The sequence below is a fragment of the Sebastes fasciatus genome, chromosome 20, assembly GCF_043250625.1.
Source record: "Sebastes fasciatus isolate fSebFas1 chromosome 20, fSebFas1.pri, whole genome shotgun sequence".
NCBI lineage: Eukaryota > Metazoa > Chordata > Actinopteri > Perciformes > Sebastidae > Sebastes > Sebastes fasciatus.
The window spans coordinates 24,220,899-24,241,914 of record NC_133814.1 but is presented as its reverse complement, the minus strand read 5'-3'; the positions used below and the strand labels follow the sequence as shown (position 1 = coordinate 24,241,914).

The following is a 21,016-nucleotide window of genomic DNA, read 5'->3' as shown; positions in this document are numbered from 1 at the left end:
TGACAAACCTCTCTTGTCAATTAGCTGCAGGAACCACATGTCCACTAGGACGGGATTTATGGCTCTGTATTAATTCAAATCAACTTCCCACAGCTAATGTAAGCAATGACGCACATAAATGCATAAATAAATACAATTAAAATACAGTTCGAATTAAAAAAACATAGATTTTAAGTACAAAAAATAGCAAAAAAAACTTGTTTGCAGCTGAATTCAATAATCCCAAAACTCACCTTTACATTGAATATCTGATTAATATTGTATATCTTTAGTGTGTTGTTTTATATGAGCATTTTAACCTGTGTAAAGTGTCTTTGAGTACTATGAAAAGTGCTTTATAAATATAATTTATTAATGAGGACTTCAATTTGTTAACTTATTTGTTGAATGCGCCTCTTTGTAGTTGGGGTTGAGTATTGAAATTTAAGTCAAATATATATGTTTTTTATGTTCTACTCTTGTGGGATAAAAACTTATATTTACAAAAATATATATATTATTATTATTGAGGGGATTAATAAAGTAGTTCTGCTTCTTCATCATAAAGAAAACTTAATTTTCCACATCAGAGAAAACATTAAAACAGGAGCTTTAAACCACCAAGTCAGGCTTATAACACTTTATTTTATTATAACATGTATTAAATGCTTTATAACAGCAGCTATAAGTGTTTATTAATGACTTTTATTGTCAACAACTGTAACTGCTTTAAGTGAAAGCTGGTGTATAAACATGTAATGAATTATAAAGCACAGTTATATAGGAGAAGTTATAATTACAGACAAATACTGCCACTTAAAACTGTCGTTATATCAACCACATTACAGTGTGTTATAAACCATTTATTAATTGTTTGTTTAATACAAACTCCTCTTCACTTCTGTTATCAACACAGTAAAAATACATCTTTAATAAACTTACTTTTTGCTTCATCTGCTCTCATCTTGTCAGCAGCACTGCGTCCAGTCAGTTGGTGTTTTGGAGCTGCTCGTTGAGTTTCCTTCTCACATTTCCCTGCAAACTAAAAACTCCTCCTCGGCTCGACCAGTGAAAAGAAGATAAATGGTGAGCCGAACAATGCCCCACATTCAGGGGCCTGTTTTGCAGCTCTCACAGATGTCATATTCTCCAGCAATGTGCAGCTAAAAGAGAGAGAAGAGAAAAAACACTCAGAATAGTGCATGGAGTCTGGTGAGAGGCCTGCAGCTCCATTCAGAACAAAATCACAAAAACAACATTTTAAACATGTTAACAGGCCCAGAAAACATCAAACATGCAGCATTATTTACTATAAAATGATACAGACAGACACACAGAGAGTATTATCGTCTTGTTCTTCCTCTCGAGGTGAAGTGTCATCACCTACATACTCCCCAAGACCTGAACTTGTGGCTGCTGCTTTATTTACACAAATTCGGATCTACAGGGTTTATATAGATGACAGGTGGTCAGACATTCAGACACAGAGTCTGCAGCCTGCTTCAACTGGAATAAAACATCTCATTAATAATATACACATATTAAAAACAATGCACTCATATTTAAACCTCTTTATAATAAGGCTCCCATTATAAAAGGGGTTATAACTTACTATTAAATCATTTAGATCCTTTATAAGCAGACATAAGAACTAATTATGGGTTGCCAGGTTGTGGAAAAATCCAATTGGCTGGTGTGTATTCCTTTCTGTTTGGTAATAATGCAGTTATACATGTTGGTAATCCATTCACAAATGCTTGTGGGTTTATTAGTTTGTAATAAACCATCAAGTGTGCAGTTATACATGTTAATAGTCTTCAATAAAGGAGTTTAATAAATCAATGTCTGTAGTTATAAATGTTAATAGCTCATTAATAAATGGGTTTAATCCACCAAGTCTGCAGTTATAAATGTTAATAAATCATGTATAAAGGGGTTTAATAAATCAAATGTGTAGTTATAAATGTTAATAATGCATTATTAAAGGGGTTTAATCTACTATATCTGAAGTTGTAACCTTCCAATACAAAAGTTGTTATTATTTATGGTTTACAACGAATCTATAAAGAATTAGTTAATTATTTACTAACTATTAATAAAGTAATTTATTGACAGTTTTTCTGTGATAGTTGATATAATAAAATATAAACACACAACTCAGTATTTCAGTACAGTATACATGTACAGTAACTATGTGTACATGGTCTTTTACTGATTTATTTAAATATTTGTTGGTCGTACGACCCGAGATTCATCTCCCTTCAGGCTCACAGTGAGAACTCAACCTCAGAAAGGCCCTGAATAGTACTCAGAAGTACTCAGCTCATTTACCTAAATAAAAGTACCAACACAGCAACGTAATAATACTCCAATACAAGTAAAAGTCTTCATCATACTTACATACAATCATACTTAAGTAAAAGTACAGAAGTATTAGCAACAAAACACTTTAAAAGTATTTGTTCTGCAGAAAAATGTCCCCTGTGAATGACATTTTTATTATTTCACTGTTAGCTGCTCGAGGTGGAGCTGGTTTTAACTAGTTTCCAGTTTAGTCCAGTGGTTCCCAACCTAGGGGTCGGGCCCCTCCAAAGGGTCACCAGATAAATCTGAGAGGTCATGAGATGATTATCGGGAGAGCGAAGAAGATATACAAATTTATATTGTATTTTTTTTTGTACATTTCTCTAATCTTTGATTTTTTTTTGTGAGATATTGAATGATTTGACCTCTTTTGGGCCTCAAATTGTTATTTAAATTAAAAAATCTGAGAAGTTTAGAGGGAAATTGTCTAGTTGGTGTAACTTCCAACAACTTTTACACTTTTTTTGTATTTGTTCATGAGCCAAAAAGGTTGTGAACCACTGGTTTAATATTTAAATTGTATTGTATCATAAGCATATCCTCTTTCTTATGTAAAATCTTAACAGGCTGTCTTATAAATGTAGTGGAATAAATGTAGCATAAAATGGAAATACTGAAGTACAACTCAGCTGCTTTCCAGAATAATAAAGTGAGAATAAATTGAGTCTTGAACGTCCAAAGAGAGTTTGACTCTCAGCTCAGAGTGTGCAGGATTAAAGGTTTATTCCGTCCACTCAGCCTGGACCAACATGAAGAGATGATAACTAATATAACAGGCTCTGGTGTTTCTACATGTTATATATCCACATCATCATAAAGATAAAGAGCCTGAAGTCATCCATCATCAGCCTGCTCGGTCTGAGGCGCCCTCTGCTGGCTCAACATCTGCACTACATCATCACTCACACACACATCCTGCCAGATGCGCTTCCAGGACACGAAAAACTGGCCTCCAAAAAAAACACTGAAGGTGACATTTCTTTCATATATTTCATCATTATGATCAAATGAATGTGTTGAATTCCACGTAAGAAGTGACTGTTTAAACTGGTTATTATTATTATACATTAAGTTGTTTTATTTTTAAATACATTTCTTCATTTGCATTTAATTTCAGAACTTATTTGGCATTTTATTCTTTACATTAATTGCGCTTGAAAATGAAGCTGCATCAGGAAGCAGTGTTTAAATAGATGTTATATTAAGAATAGACCACATATGCAATTAAAAGTTGTGTTTATGGTGGCTTATTATTTACTGTATATATTGCACGACTTTCTATACACATGTTTAAACTATTAAATGAGTCTTATTGCAAAGCAGAGCACACAAAAGAGGAAATTCTGGCACATTTACGCAGCAGGTTTGCAGTGATTTTTCACCAAAATCACAGTATTTAGATTTTTAAATATGTTAGAAATAAAAACATACAAGTATATTAGCTAATGTGCAAAACACCGAGTTTTTTCTCGATCGTGACATTGCAAAGTCTGTCAGCAGCAGCAGCAGCAGATTCCTCCTCCTTGCAGTCTGTATCTGCAGTCTGTATCTGCAGACTGCATCTTCTACTGACCCAGCGATGATCCCAGTTCAAATAGATTTTATAATAAAATTATAACCAAAGGAGGTTAAAAACAGTGTTTGTGATGCTTTATTGTGGCTTTTTATTTACTGTATATATTGCATCACTTTCTATACACATGTTAAAATTATTAAATGAGTCTTATTGTAAAGCAGAGCACACAAAAGAGGAAATTTTGGCACATTTACGCAGCAGGTTTGCAGAGATTTTTCACCAAAAATGCATTTAGATTTTTAAATATATTAGAAATACAAATGTTTAAGTTTATTATCTCATGTGCAAAACACAGAGTTTTTTCTCGATCGTGACAGTGCAAAGTCTGTATGTGCAGTCTGAATCTGCAGTCTGAATCTGCAGTCTGTATCGTCTGCTGACCCAGAGATGATCCCAGCCAGCATGAATTATGCATGAGAGAGATCCGGGTACAGATTACCCCTATCAATATGCAATACTCATTACGCTGGTTAAATTGCCACTTAATAGTTATGAATATGTGGAAAATGTCTGGGACCCATATAGCACCACTGGTTTTAACTTTTTTTTTTTTTTTTTTTACCTGAAATGAAAAGACTTTGAAAATATTGCACAAGTCTCGTAAAAAAAAAAAGCTTTAGTTTCCTGGAAGGTAATTATGGTTTTATTAGACAAATGCATTATAAGCCTCGCATATATTGCCTGGAGATTTCTTTATGTTAAATCAGTGGAGCTTGTTGGTTGTCCGAGACTTCACCTTTGGCCGCTCTGTGACTCGACTCATCCGGATAAATCACTCCAAGACCTCGCTCAAGTTCGCTGCGTGGCAGCTGCGGAAAAGACTCCAGTTTAGTCTTAAAAGTGCAATAATTACATTAGGTTTTTTTCTGCAAAACATTTTTTTTTGCTAATTAGACCACTTTGTGTGCTTTTTTTTTTTTAATAATGGACTTGGACTTATAAAAATAATAGAATAATAAGAAACGAGCAGAAATGAAGGCCTTTAATGAGTTTTTTCTAAACTATAAGTTTAACATTTTTATTCTAACAAAATATTAAAAGTGTCATAATTAGAGTTCTTCTGCGAGTAGAAGTGTGGAATAAATCTGGCTTTTATCTAAGTTTAAATCTTAAAAGTCCAATAATTAGATTAGGTTTTTTTTCTGCAAAACATTTTTTTTTTGCAAATTAAACCACTTTGTGTGCTTATTTTTTTTTAATAACAAGAAGCGAGCAGAAATGGAGAGCTTTGAAGTGTTTTTTCCAAAAAAGTATAAGTTTTAAATTTTTTATTTGAACAAAACATTAAAGTGTCATAATTAGAGTTCTTCAAATGTGGAATAAATGTGGCTTTTATTTCAAATTATAGGAGTGTAGCAGCATTTGATGTTTTAAAATTTTTTTTTTTTTTAAATGAGCCACAATTTAAAAATCTGACATTTTAAAATAAAATATTTTTATAGTAACTGTTTTTTTTCTCCAAGTTTTCTCCAGAAGCTTAAACATAACTGGACATCACTTCCTTCCACCAGTCCAGCCTTTCCAGTCCCATCCATGCAGTTAAGCCGTCACTTTCATTCAAGGTTGTGAATTATATAGTACATTGTCTACTCCCCAAAACCATAAAACCAACTTTATGGACCTCACGTGACTTTTCACAGTCTGTAAGTAATATAGGCCTATACAATCTTTGGTAAGGGGGGATTTTTTACCAACTTCAGCCTTGCTTATATACCTGTAAGCCAAAAGACTCTTTTTTTTTTTTTCTAGGGGGGATTTTATCACCAACATATTTCCCACATGGCACAAACATCTCGCTGCAGGAGAATCACAGGAGGTAAGTTTGACAAAAGTTATGTTTTTCTCTGTCACTTTGTCTGTTGTTGTTCATGTGACGCTTTTATAATTCTCGCAGGTTAATCATTAGTGAGTTTAAAGCTATACGTGACTTTATTCTACTTGATAATACACTCGAGACAAAGCAATTGAGAGAAACTTTTTATTTCCAAGCGCTATGAGTTCACTTACAAATACAAAAAGCTTATTGGCGAAAAAAGCTCACAATCACTTTGCCTATATATCCACAGAATAACCCTTTGCACTAAAATTTTTATCACATTGACAGGTTGAATACATTTGCATTGCTTCATAATTATTCTAAACAATAATAATTATAATAATAATAATAATAATAATAATAAGTTGCACAAAATATCCTAAAGCTACACATTGGCTTGGAACTGTATGGATCTGGCCACAAGATAACCATCAGAAATAGCAGTAAAACTGACACTAAAGCGCTTTGAATGGTACATTAGGTTTACATTCAATGAAGAGCAGCATATGGTTTGGAAACTTTTTTTTTCTTTTTAACTGTACAATGAATTTTTACTCCTGTTAGACCGTCAAGAAGAAGTCACAATAAAGAGCTCAAGTTGAAACACTTTCAAGAGAGAGAAAGAGAGCAAGAAGCATGGACAATTAATACCCAGAATTAATATTTACATCTTATTTTTTTCCACCTAAGCTATCACAACAACAGGAAACTAAAAATGCATTTTTAAGACCACAGAATACTTCTTCTTCTATATCACAATAGCATGCTGGAAGGTGCTGCGCTTTTCAAATAGCTTTTACAGTACTCATGGATTCTTTTTTTTTATTCCTTTTTTTTTTTTGTTTAATTATTATTATTTTTTTTAACTCCCCCAAAAAAAAAAAAAGTGATTCAGTTGTGGAAGGCGCTACCTCCTGTTACCAGACTCATGCTTTTCAGTTTATTGTCCTTCTTCCACTTCATCCTGCGGTTCTGAAACCAGATTTTGATCTGTCTTTCGGAGAGACACAGAGCATGAGCTATCTCTATCCTCCTCCGCCTGGTCAGGTACCTATTGAAGTGAAACTCTTTCTCCAGCTCCAGAGTCTGGTACCGGGTGTACGCGGTTCGGGCCCTTTTCCCATCAGGTCCAGTCATATCTACAAGTTTTTAGCAGAAAATCCACAAAGAATTAGCAGCTGCACTGCAAAAACAACAACACTGCTGCACTTTCTTTTAGATTTGGCTTCACCATGAGGATGCACAGAGTTGCACAACATGAGATGATGCATGCAACCAACATATATAACAACACTCATATTGCCTTTTCTTATCTCAATCCACATTTCACAACCCAAGTTTCAAGTTTATTTGCATATGCATTTAAAAGTATGCAATGAAATACAATGAAATGCAATGAAATGCAATGAAATGCAATGAAATGCAATGAAATGCATTTCACCCTGGCTCTCTCTCAGCCCTTAAAATCTGTTGATAAATACTACAATAAATAAGACAATATCTGAGAATATAAATTATAAAACAACCTAAAAAACATCCATAAAACAATTCACAGCTCTGCATTCATTTAGTGCTACTGTTAAATCCACATTTCACACCCCATCCTCTCCAGAGGCAGTTAACCTGGACCCAAACAGCCCCATAAAGACTTTACAAATACTGCACTTTTTTCAATCATAACCACACCGACCTGCTCACTCATGCAACACTTGTGCCATCCTTCAAAACTAAATATTATTATTTTTAGCAGAAAATCCAGAGAATTAGCAGCTGCACTGAACAACAACAACACTGCTACACTTTTTTTTTTAGATTTGGCTTCATGACTGTGAGGATGCACAGACATTAGATGATGCAGAAAGGAAAGTATGCAACCAACATTATATTATTATATTATTAACACTATATTATATATATATCATATTGCCTTTTCTTATATCAAGCTCTTGCACTACTGTTAAATCCGTTTCAAGTGTATTTGTCATATGCATTTAAAAGTACAGTGTAATGCAATGAAATGCATTTCACCCTGGCTCTCTCTCAGCCCTTAAAATCTATAAATAATAATACTACAATAAATAAGACAATACCTGAGAATAACTCTGCATTCATTTAGTGCTACTGTTCAGTGCACATTTTCACAACCCATCCTCTCCAGAGGCAGTTAACCTGGACCCAAACAGCCCCATAAAGACTTTACAAATACTGCCTTTTTTTTCACTCATGCAACACTTGACAGATTTATGGCAAGCTGTGCCATCCTTCAAAACTAAATATTATTAGAGGTGTAAATATATACGTGTTGGAGGATGCACAGAGGGCTCACAACATGAGATGATGCAGGTAGGAAAGCATGCAACCAACACGACACACATAACAGCCCCAAAAAGACTTTACAAATACTGCACTTTTTTTTTTAACCATGCACACCGACCTGCTCACTCATGCAACACTTTTATGACAGATTTATTTATGGCAAGCTGTGCCATCCTTCAAAACTAAATATTATTATTTTTAGCAGAAAATCCAGAGAATTAGCAGCTACACTTTTTTTTAGATTTGGCTTCATAACCATGAGGATGCACAGAGTTGCACAACATGAGATGATGCATGATGGAGGAAAGCATGCAACCAACACCACACACATAACACTCATATTGCCTTTTCTTATCTCAAGCTCTTGCACGACTGTTAAATCCACATTTTCACAACCTATCCTCTCCAGCTGCAGTTAACCTGGACCCAAACAGCCCCATAAAGACTTTACAAATACTGCCTTTTTTTTTCAATCATGCACACCGACCTGCTCACTCATGCAACACTTGACAGATTTATTTATGGCAGGCTGTGACATCCTGCAAAACTAAATATTATTAGTAGGTGTAAAATATATACCATGGCTTATGTGTTGGAGGATGCAGGTAGGAAAGCATGCAACCAACACGACACACATAACAGCCCCATAACGACTTTACAAATACTGCCTTTTTTTGCAATCATCCATGCACACCGACCTGCTCACTCATGCAACACTTTGACAGATTTATTTATGGCAAGCTGTGCCATCCTACAAAACTAAATATTATTAGAGGTGTAAATATATTATACCATGGCTTATGTGCAGTTTCCTCATCCAGGGGAATATTTGTGGTGATTGGCAATCATTTGCTGTTGGAGTTGAAGAGGTTGCATTGTGGTCCTGGTGCTGCTGCTGCTGCTGGTTCTGGGTCTGGTTCTGCTGCCGAGGTGCGCTGCTGGAGCCGCCGCTGCTGTGCGCTCCTTCCTCGGTCTCAGAGGCGCCGGTTGCGTCCTCTATCTCCGTGAAATGAGCGTTGTTGTTGTTGTTTTTGTTGAGATTGTTGTTGCCACTGGAGGTTGAGCTCCGGTCGTCAGTAGGAGATGGGTTTTTTAGTTCCAGAGCATCCCGGTTGGCCGTTGCGCACGGATTCTGCACCGGCTGCACCGCCACCGGTTCTGGAGAGGAGAGCGCGCAGCTGGGCGTCTGTCTGAACCGGGCGTCTTGCACGAATCCCCGGGCATCCTCTCTCACTGCACCGAAGTGGTGGTTGCTGCTGCCGTTGTTGGTGCTCCGGTTCACTGTCAGGTCCATGCCATTGTAGTTGTAGCCGAAAGCCCCGGAGTGCATGGTGCCAGGCTCTCTGAAGGAGCCGCTCACAGCCGCTCCGGTACTCCCATAATTTAGCAGCTGATAGTCGGAGCCATTTGGATAGCGCCCTGAGAACGAGTTTACAAAGTAAGAGCTCATTTGCTTGGATTTTTAAAGCCTCAATTTGTAGATCTTTGCAGCTATAATCCTGTGTGCTTGCACGATTTATGGATGCAATCATGAATTATAAGCCCTCTACTGTACTTTGCCAGGTATATGCGGCCAAATATGGAGAGAGAGCGCGTTCTGGAGAATCACGTGCCTTTGTTGACCAGTCGTAAATCCTCCACTGATGACTTCAAGAGGTAATTCATGCTCCATGGTTACAAATGATGACGAAATAATGGTCGTTAGGTTTCCAGTCAATGGTGCCTCCCTGCTGCGCGCCGGAGAGCCGCGCAGGCAGAGAGCGCCATCTAGCGGACAGATGTGGAAGCGCTCCAGATGTGGAGGCGCGCTCCAAAGAGACGCGCAACATCGATCCATCATTTATGTAACGCGTCTGGTTATATAGGCCACAAAAGGCTCAGGTAACACATAACAAAGACTTATCATGCCACATTGTTGGCAGTTTAACACACAGGGTGTCAAAACTGGGAAATTATTTTAATCTTTACATGCTTTTTATGTGAATTTATAGGTTTATTGTTTAGGTTTATTGTGACTTCAGAAGCACCCTATAATAATAATATTTTTATTTATGTAACCTTTATTTAACCAGGAGTAAAAAACTCATTGAGATTAAAAATCTCTTTTCCAAGAGTGTCCTGGCCAAAGTTACACAGTTGTAGACATACAACAAAACATAACAATTGAAAACGAAGACAAAGAGTTAAAAAAATTCAAAATCATACATTCATCAACATTCAAAACATCTGCAGCCAGATGTGCCTGTTTTTCCAAATCTTTTAGAAGCATTTTAAAGATATTCAGAGAGAGCAACTCTCCAAGTTTCAGCTCATTTTATAGCTGATTCCAAGAAGAAAGAGCAGCAGACTTGAATGCACCTTTTTCCCAGTTCAGTAATAATAATATAATATAATAATAATAATATTTATAATAATGATAGGTAATATATATATGTATTTTTTTCTTGAGTATAAATGACGACCCACAAGATTTTCCAATATACATCAAAAAAAGCCTTTATTTCTATGTACAATTTTCCTAAACAAAAATATTGCACACAATATCCAGATGTGCATTGAAACACAACAATAAATAACATGTATCTCATCTGTACAAGTGTTTTTTTAATGGCAACAGCTGTAAAACAACTAGACGATTATAGAACAACTAACACCACAGTGAAGGACTCGTTTTAATGATAATAATAATAATAATAATTATAATAAAAACTCAGTAGGAATAAGATAATGAGGTAACGACATTGTCAAAAACTAAATTTACATTTTGGCTGATTTTTGCATATAGTCCCCTAAATAAAAGACACGAGCACAACAAGGACAAACAAGAGGGGGACTTGGTTTTAACCTAATGCATTAATGACATTATCACCGTGCAGATACTGGAATAATCACTCTCTAACATGGGATTTTGCAGCACTTTATCTACACAGAAATACATTTTATTTTGAGGAGTGTGCACTCAAACACACTCTTTCTTCCAGTGTCCTTTTTTTTTTTTTTTAGCTTTTCTTCTCAGCCTGTTCCTCCTCCTCGGGTGTCTTTGCAGGATTGAGGAGTTTGTTCTCCTTTTTCCACTTCATCCTGCGGTTCTGGAACCAGATCTTGATCTGTCTCTCGGTCAGACACAGAGCATGAGAGATCTCTATCCGGCGCCTCCTGGTCAGGTACCGGTTGAAGTGGAACTCCTTCTCCAGCTCCAGAGTCTGGTACCGGGTGTAGGTCTGTCTTCCTCTGCGGCCACTGTTGCCAAAAGGACCTGGAAGGGAAAAAAAAAAATACATAAATTCATAAATTAATAATTAAATGGTTGAAATTAAAGTGGTGGAGGAGAAAAATCTACCTGAGAGTGCACTCGAAATCTGTAGTGGTGTGTCTGAAAAAATACAATAAAGTGGAAATTTAGATCTTTATGATGTATTTCAAACTCCAAAATCACAGTCTTAATAATAATCTTATCGTCTTATAATGAGAATATTGCTATTGAGTGGTAAATTTTTGTACATTAATGACATTATTTAGGATGTTTTTGAGAATAAAATGCATGTAAAGGTCACTATAAAGTCACTATAATCTTTATAGTGACACTCTAATCCCACCACTTTTACGCAGCATCCACATTAAAGGCTGCATCCTATTGTATCCTACATTAATGACATTATTTAGCATGTTTTTAAGAATAAAATGCATGTAAAGGTCACTATAAAGTCACTATAAGACGTGTTTGGTTGTATAATAAAGATATATTATAGGAAAATATAGTGATAGATTTTTAAAAATGTGAATATTGCTATTGAGTGGTACATTTTTGTACATTAATGACATTATTTAGGATGTTTTTAAGAATAAAATGTATGTAAAGGTCACTATAAGACGATATAATATTTGTGTTGTGTGTAAAGTAGTAAATTATGATTAATTGTACTTTATTGTAGGCATTTTTTTTAATTCTCTCCTTTAATATGCCTCTTCCTGAGGTGCGTAAATGGCACTTAATAGCAATATTCACATTTTAAAAATCTATTTTCTTATAATATATCGTTATTATACATACGACACGTCTCATAGTGACTTTATATTGACCTTTACATACATTTTATTCTTAAAAACATCCTAAATAATGTCATTAATGCACAAAAATGTACCACTCAATAGCAATATTCACATTTTTAAAAATCTATCACTATATTTTCCTATAATATATCTTTATTATACAACCAAACACGTCTTATAGTGACTTTATAGTGACCTTTACATGCATGTTATTCTTAAAAACATGCTAAATAATGTTATTAATGTAGGATACAATAGGATGCAGCCTTTTAATGTGGATGCTGCGTAAAAGTGCCCTCATGGTGTGATTTCTCTCTTATGACAGCATTATATTGTTCTATAATGTTACAGTGAGGATGAACAAAGCTTATATAACATCTTCTTATTTTAGATTTTACAATTAATTTATGTTTTGGACATTTAAAGTGTTATTTAGTGTCCCTCTAAAACTGGAAAAAAAGGCCCATTCTGAAGATGCCATGTGACACTATAAGAGCTTTTAAGTTGGAGCTCAGATGGTGTAGGCCAAGTCTGTGCGTGTGTGCGTGCGTGCGTGTGTGCGCGTGTATGTGATGATGATGAAGCAGCCAAAAGCCCTTAAGCATCTCCACTCACAGAGCACTACATGGTTTCACTACAGCTTCTTCACAGCTACAATAAGACTGTTTATTAATCTACATTATTATTATTATTATTATTCACAGCTAGAATAAGACTGGCAATAAAGGACATTAAAGAGGGACACAAATACCTCACACCTCACCTCCATACCATTACTGACACACAGTATGTGTGTGCAATATGCTGCCTTCCACTGTGTAATTGTCTGAAATATATTAATTATTTCTTTTTTTAAATATTTTTATGAGAGCTAAAAGTTCTTTTAACATGGTCATGGAGCATATATATATATACTGTATATTTGTCATGGAGCATATATACTGTATATTTGTATTGTGGGGGTATCGTTCCTATGCAGAGGGTAGTTTAGTTAGCAGTACATTTTCTCAGTTTCTCCCAACTCCATCTACTGTAGGTAATACAATAAGTACCTCATACAACCTCACTTCAAAACAACCTGCAATCACAAAACATAACTTAATAAATAAATATCATTAAATGTAGCAAAAATATTAAAAAATAATAATTAATAATAATAATAATAATTAATAATTTAATCCTTTATCTATTTGTTTTTTTCCCTTTTATTTATTTCTGTATTTATTTGTATACATTTTTAAATGTATTTATTTATTTTTGCATTTATTTATTTATTTTTGCATTTATTTTGTACTCATTTTTGGAAGTATTTATTTATATACTGTATATATTTGTATTGTGGGGGTATCGTTCCTATGCAGAGGGTGGTTTAGTTTATTTATTGACTATACACTGAGGGCGTTTTACATTTTAATAATTTATTTATTTATTTTTTCTTCTCTTAAAGCTGACTCAGTGTAAAACTGCTCAGAATTCCAATTTACTTATATATTATAGGTGCAAATGGCAAATAAAACTCTTGAATCTTGAGTATATGGAGCGTGCGTGCGTGTGTGCGCGTGCGGTCGTGTATGTATGTGATGATGATGAAGCAGCCAAAAAGCCCTAAAGGTGCATGAAGATCCGTGCGTAATCACAGTGATCTCAAACTCTACTTTCTGCTCTCTAATCGTCTAATTATAGACGCAAGTTGGTTTAATATTAGTGCAGGAGTAAAAGGAGCTATCTGCAGCTGACAGGCAGCTCACTTCTTCATCCTGCAGAGAGAGACTCTTTATACCTCCAGGCTGCACAACAACACAGTTAAAGGTGTTTGTACTCACCGTTGGAGCATGCATTCATCCTCTGCATCCACGGGTAGATGAGAGTGGATGTCTTGTCCTCTATGATGCTGCTGCTCATACTGACAGTCTGCTCCGGACACTCCGCTTTGCGCTGCTCCTGAGAGACAAACAGCTGCTGCTCGTCTCTGCTGGAGAAAGAGCAGGAGCCCTCCGAGTCCTTGTAGAAAGTGCCCACCGGGTTGTAGTCGCAGTGTGCTCCTCCTGCAGCTCTTCCCCCGTAGAGAGCTGCAGCTGAGCCCGTCTGCTGGTAGTAGGACGCCGGGTAAACCTTCTCCTGCATGCTGTGAGCTGCTGCTGCTGCTGCTGCTCCATATGTGGCCGCGGTGGAGGAGTAGTGTCTTAACGGATCGGTGGTGTATCCGGAGGAATATAACGGTATCTGACCCAGGAGAGAGTCCTGTCCTCCCGGTAGAGACACGGGAAAAGTTGAGTTAACAAAATAGGAACTCATTGGGTGGACAACAGGGTGTGTGTGTTATACTCCAGGAGGAATATGATTTGTTGTCTTTTATAGTCCAAGTGGTTTTGCCATTACTTTATATCCGAGATTTGGTTTTTGCCTGAAAGAAGGGGGGGTTTGTGAGGTGCCACTGAACACAGAGGAGAAGTGAACCATCTGATCAACCTCTGGCCAATCACAGCAGACTGTGTGTGCACTATTGCACCCCCATTGGGGGTCTGGTTTCTTGTTGCGCTGCAGGGAATCCAAATGGAGCCTGTCGGGCTTTTACGCACGTTTACGCACACAGAGATGCGACTCATAGAAACATATAAAAACATGCACCATATAGAAGAACTGTTTGTGTCATAACTTTTATGCAAAAACAGTCCAATAAAGCAGACGTGCACAAACTCTCCCTCTCTCATGCACACACACAATGCAAAAAAAAAAAAAATATTGCATTAGTCCCATTTACGCACAGATTCCCAACTCCATCTCTCCTCCTCTTCCTCCAACCTTCACTTCCATATTGTTAAATAATCTAATAACTAATAAAACACACAAATAATAAAACACTCGTATTCTCAATTAATGCAGCAGCCAAATCCAAATGGAGCGCTCCAGCCTGTCCGTCTTTACGCACGTTTACGCACACAGAGATGCGACTCATAGAAACATATAAAAACCTGCTACATATAGAGCAACTGTTTGTGTCATAATAACTTTTATGCAAACATAGTGCAATAAAAAACACGTGCACAAACTCTCTTTTCTCTCTCATGCGCAAACACAATGCAAAAAGAAAAATGCGCAATGAAACACTTTGCGCAATATTTGCATTTGCGCACAAATTCCTGACTCCCTCTCCTCCTCCTCCTCCAACCTTCACTTCCATCTTGTTAAATAATCTAATAAACAAAAGAATAAAACACCAATATTCTCAATTAATGCAGCAGCCAGAAATCCTAACAATGAGGATTAATTTACGCACACAGAGATGCGACTCATAGAAACATATAAAAACATGCTAAATATAGAGCAACTGTTTGTGTAATAACTTTTATGCAAATACAGTCCAATAAAGCACACGTGCACAAACTCTCCCGTTTCTCTCGCTCACGCGCACACACACACACACAATACACACAATACACAATAATTGACTGATCTTTGAGAATTTTAGATTATTTTCAAATTTGTGCCTCGTTTATAAATTTCTAAATGGTTTGTCTCCTCCTCCTCCACTGCCTGATTTTGTGCATTCTCGCTTAGTAGATTCTATTAGATCCTTAAGAAGATCTTCTATGCAACATTGTGCTGTACCATTTCACCACACTGCATTTGGGCAATCAGCTTTTTCTATAAAAAGGCCACAAATCAGTGACGATGTGAGGAGCTGCAGCTCTATCAGCATTTTCAAAACCAACTTCTGTTGAAAGCTGCTCAGCTCTGTACTCACTGATCTTTATTCCATGGTCTTCATGGTCTTCATGACTTGCTTTTACTTGACAAGCATACTTTGTGATGTGCTGTTGTGTGTAGCTGTGTGTTTTGTATGTTCTTTCTTGTATGACTCTGTAGTATGTTTCTTTGTTTTGACCTGCCAAGGGACTACAGATGTGAATTATCTTTAAAACCATAATCTGGTAATCTGGTGCATCAAATGGTGACATTTATGTTTTAAACTGTACATGGTCTCTTTTAAATAAAATAAAATAATAATAATAATAAAAAAGAAAAACAAAACATTGCAATGAAAACACTCCTCTTCCTCCAAACCGTAATTTCCATCTTGTTAAATAATCTAATCCAAAATCGGTGCAGCAGAAAAAAAAGAAATGCGTCAATAATGTTGATATTTGACTTTTTTTTTTTAGAAAGTGTTAAAAGCTCCGACTGGGATTGAAGTCCGTGAAGACTCGCAGAGGGCACACTCTTCATCACCTTCATCATCATCATCATCACCCACCGTGATCAAGTGGAAACTATCGTTCCTCCTTTATTTAAAAAACTGTGAGTATAAATACATGAAATCCTGATTCAGTCACATATCAATTCAGAAACAATTAAGCAGATCAATTAACCTATTAGTGTAGCTATCATTATTATCATGCTCATTAACGGTACTTTTAATAGCTATTATTAATATTATGCACATTATGTATCAATTAAGTGCATTAGTTGCTTCGTATTATTAATAACCTTCAAATGTAGTGTCTTGTTCTGCAGTTAAAGCCCATTTGTTTTAAAGTTAATAATACAATTTTACAACATTTTCTTGCAAAAAAATATGTGAATTTGTTAAATTAAGTGTTATAATTTATATCTGTTATGTTTATAATTCCATTAAGACAATTTCTACCTTTTTAATTAGCTTTCGCTTTTAGAAAAGTCACCCTATTAAATAATAAATAAATAAAAATATCAGAATAAGGCACTGTATTGTTAGAATATTGTGAATCTTAAATGCATTGCAGTGTTGTGGATGAATTAGACAGGAAAATAAATATTTGCAGGATTTTAGTTTATATAAAAATGAATAATCCTGTTTTTCGTTTTTGCTTTTATTTAAGATCCTGGTGTAATTTTTTTATTTTGATAATATTCGTTTAGAAATCATTTTGATTTAAATGTTTAAATTATAAAATCTTAATGTATGGCTCCAATAATTAAACGCCTTTCAACCAAACAGCAAACAAACGAGATTAAACTGTAAAACAGAGAAACAAAAACCAGAATGCATGTTTTTATAACACCACATGATGTTATATAAGGTCTTATAAAACTGCAGAGGCGACCAGGACACAGAAAAACGCTGCAAAGGCGCCAGAAATAACACAAAACGTTTAAACGCTTCATTATTGACTTCATATTTTTTGCAAAAATCACAAATAAGCCACAATCAGAGCAAAAAATCGTCCAAAATTATAAAAGATTTGCGTAAAAATGAGGCGAAACAGCCCGAAGAGGCGGCGAAATATCAAGACTACAGCACTTCTAACACGTTTATTCTGCATAAAACAATAAAATAAAACAATATAAAATAACATTTAATGGTATTAAACCTCTCAGAAGAGTAAAAGGTGGATAAATTGAGCTGATTTTATAAGAAAAGTGTGTCTCAGCGGTAGAATGAGGCCTGTACGACCATCATCACCACCACCATCATCATCATCATCATCAAAGTCAAGCCTGTCTGGCTCAAATCCACTCCTGATTATATAACATCATTAAGTCTCCTATAAAAGGCCTCAAACCTGCAGCATGTTGGATAATTTTCACACATTTTTACGCACATATTCGGTATGTTTCTGCAGCATATCACAGAGCAGCAACTGGTTGTGAATATGACACATGCATAAGAAAAAGAGAGAATATGCTTTGGATAAATTGCTATTTCTTTAAGGGCCTCAAACCTGCAGCATGTTGGATCATTTTCACACATTTTTATTCACATTTTACGCACATAATCGGTCTGTTTTCTGCAGGATGTTGGATAATTTTCGCACATTTTTACGCACATATTCGGTCTGTTTCTGCAGCATATCACAGAGCAGAGACTGGTTGTGATAATGACACATGCATAAGAAAAAGACAGAATATTTGCATTGGATAAATTGCCATTTCTTTAACACTGATCTGCCCATTTGCAGTAATGTAAACAGCAGGCCTACACAGTGACAGTTCAGCCACATTACACTCCGAATCCACTCCTGATTATATAACATCATTAAGTCTCCTATAAAGGCCTCAAACCTGCAGCATGTTGGATCATTTTCACACATTGTTATGCACATTTTACGCACATATTCGGTCTGTTTCTGCAGCATATCACGTATATTAAACACACAGAGCAGCAACTGGTTGAGAATATCACACACAGTGTAGGAAAAAGAGAGAATATGCTTTGGATAAATTGCTATTTCTGTAAAGGCCTCAAACCTGCAGCATGTTGGATCATTTTCGCACATTTTTATGCACATATTCGGTCTGTTTCTGCAGCATTACGCACATTTTTACGCACATATTCGGTCTGTTTCTGCAGCATATCACAGAGCAGCAACTGTCTGTGAATATGACACATGCATAAGAAAAAGACAGAATATTCTTTGGATAAATAGCCATTTCTTTATCACTAATCTGCCCATTTGCAGTAATGTAAACAGCAGGCCTACACAGTAGTTCAGCCAACACAGCGCTGCAGCGGCGCACTTGTTCTGGACTTAATCTGCTGGTATATTATTAGAAACATGGTGCACCTTACCTTTGTTGATAATCCATCATGTCCATGTGATGGTGCCACTCTGCATGAAGAAGACTCTCCTCTCTCACCTTCCTCTTTTCACCACTTTGTTCAAGTGATTGCATGAAAGTAATCCCTCCATCCAGGAGTGTGATGATGCCTCATTTTCACGAACACATACAGGTATAGAGCCACATTAACATGGCTGCACACATGCACACTCTCCATGAAGCACAACGCGCCTTCCATCGCACCATTTTTGGTCCAAATTACGCACGAATTACGCGTATTGCATAAACAAAGAGCCAAGAAAAAGGTTGTGTTACTAGTGTTAAGTGAATGAGCGGTGGAAAAACAGCAGCTGCAATATAACCTCATGGGAAATAAGTTCCCATTCCTGCTTTCTGTCCACATGACCGCCAGCGACCAATCCAGGAGCCAGAAGAGTCGTAAACTTCCATGGAGAAGTTGTAAATTTTCATAAACAGCAGCCTGTTTTTTGTGCTTTAGACACGCTTTCTTTACATCGCCATCTTTATTTTCTGCAAAGGCCTGAGATGCAGGTTAAAAACAAGATGTTGAAATGTTGCAGAGAGTGTTGTGTGATTTATTCTGGATGTGCACTTGGTTCTGTTCCAGCTTAAAAAAAAAAAGGTCTGTACAGCTTCCATTGTTCTCTAATCACAGCTGCAGTGTTATTTAGTTATTTAATGAGAGAATATTTGATGATTTTGGCTTCAATCCTCCTAAATCTTAAACCTTACACGACCTCTTTCTTTGCATTTGTTTCACCTTCTATGTTATGTTGAAAAAAATATTCATCCTTCCTGATAGCATCCCACAAAATGTCCATTATGAAGCACAAAATTCATATTATCAAATCAGTTACAACCTTAAAACCTCAAACACTTTCAAACAAATGTGTTATCAAATGTGTAGTATACCTCGTTCATGTTTTATATGACACAACATTTATCTGTAACACAGTTGACAAAATAATGAATCTAAATGTTTATTTTAATTAAAATATTTTAAAAAGTCATTAGAGCTTTAAAAGCTTGGCAATTTATGAATTTAGCACATTTAGGGGGTATATTATGGTAACAAGTAAATTATTTATCAAAAAAGAAAACTGATTTCTTCACTTTTTGGTTGACATGAAATGTACCCCTAATTATAGAATGACTGACTTGGGTAATCTCAAAGCCTCAAACTGGATGATTGTTCTTATTTTCAGCCTATATCAAAATGGTTTCAGGCTAAAAAGAATCTGTGCATTAAAGACTATTATGGTCTCCCAAAATGGAGGATTTCCTCTCAGTCTGCAGATCCATTATGCTTTGACCACACAGGCCAAAGATGGAAATAGTGTTCTGCTGATTGCATTTCTGCTGAGGGGATTTAAGGTCACTAAAACCTTTAAGCACCACATTCTTCAACAACTTTTCTATTAAAATGATCTTAAAGTCGAATTAATTCTTTAAAAATGTATTTCTTTTTATTATTAGTAGTATTTCTAATGTCTGATTTCCGTTTTGGTTCGTTTTAAACGCTCCTTCTTTCAGTTGGCATCTGGTGATTCTCACCAACACAACGAGGATTTCAGACATTTATAGACGCAATAAAACCATAAATTCCTGAAATGCAGCACATTCATCCTTGCAGCTTTCATTTGTTATTTGTGGCCACAAACTCAAACAAAGTGACTGTCGTTTCCTTAAAATGTTGCATTTGTTTTAATAAAAAACAGGTTTAAAAAAATAGGAATCAAAGTTTTAACTGTATTTCCAAAATAAAAGCATTTTAGTTCCATCCTATAATCTATGTTTGTTAATAATCACCTCTAAATGTTAGAATAACAAAACCTAAATAACTAGGCCTTGTGAGATTCTGTCTAACTGTCTTGTTTTTGTAATATTTCAGTTAAAAAATTAAGTCGTTTACTAAATATATATTTAATAAAATCTTATTCGATTCAAATCAGTGCATGAATTTAGGTTTTATAGGTTTTAGACGCACGATTAGAAATTTAAATCTCTCTCCTGCACGATATCAATGTTACACACAACTATAATAATCAGCATTTTCTGCACACCTATACTGCACACATTATTGTGCTATTAGAATAATAATATGAAAATAATCTTTACTAAACGTGCAGCTCAACATTTCTCACAGCTTGTTGTTTTGGAGGATTTCGTCTTTTGTTGTTGTTATTGTCTCTTTCAGTCTTCAGTCTGCGACCAAAACAAAAGCAACCGGATGCAGAGATGCTGTAAAACTTTATGGCCTCTTTAACTTTCACTGAAAAGCTTCAATGAAACCACACAAACACGAGCGAACTGATTTTCGAACATTAATGATTTAACTTTGCAGCAAAAGTGAA

General features: G+C 35.7%; 2 protein-coding genes across 2 annotated transcripts; both read right to left on the bottom strand.

Annotated features, from left to right (window-relative positions):
* Window positions 1-5,922: 5,922 nt before the first annotated feature.
* On the bottom strand, window positions 5,923-9,675 carry hoxb5b (homeobox B5b). Its single transcript, XM_074620423.1, has 2 exons — window positions 8,844-9,675; window positions 5,923-6,874 (listed from the first exon to the last, which is right to left on the bottom strand). Exons 1-2 carry the CDS (start codon window positions 9,499-9,501, stop codon window positions 6,627-6,629), a joined length of 906 nt encoding a protein of 301 aa, XP_074476524.1. The 5' UTR covers window positions 9,502-9,675; the 3' UTR covers window positions 5,923-6,626.
* Window positions 9,676-10,813: 1,138 nt separating this feature from the next.
* Window positions 10,814-15,235, bottom strand: hoxb6b (homeobox B6b). The gene is made up of 3 exons (XM_074620424.1): window positions 13,925-15,235; window positions 11,392-11,424; window positions 10,814-11,307 (listed from the first exon to the last, which is right to left on the bottom strand). The coding sequence occupies exons 1-3, from the start codon at window positions 14,394-14,396 to the stop codon at window positions 11,051-11,053; spliced, it is 762 nt and encodes a 253-aa protein (XP_074476525.1). The 5' UTR covers window positions 14,397-15,235; the 3' UTR covers window positions 10,814-11,050.
* Window positions 15,236-21,016: the final 5,781 nt, after the last annotated feature.

Excerpts from the sequence above, each read along its gene's own strand:
- hoxb5b (XM_074620423.1), bottom strand. The coding sequence starts at position 9,501 with ATGAGCTCTTACTTTGTAAACTCGTTCTCAGGGCGCTATCCAAATGGC. Across the intron at positions 6,875-8,843 it reads GAAACTGCACATAAGCCATG|ATATGACTGGACCTGATGGG; the intron begins GTATAATATATT and ends AAAAACTTGTAG.
- hoxb6b (XM_074620424.1), bottom strand. The coding sequence starts at position 14,396 with ATGAGTTCCTATTTTGTTAACTCAACTTTTCCCGTGTCTCTACCGGGA. Across the intron at positions 11,425-13,924 it reads GATGAATGCATGCTCCAACG|ACACACCACTACAGATTTCG; the intron begins GTGAGTACAAAC and ends GTATTTTTTCAG. Across the intron at positions 11,308-11,391 it reads GATTTCGAGTGCACTCTCAG|GTCCTTTTGGCAACAGTGGC; the intron begins GTAGATTTTTCT and ends TTTCCCTTCCAG.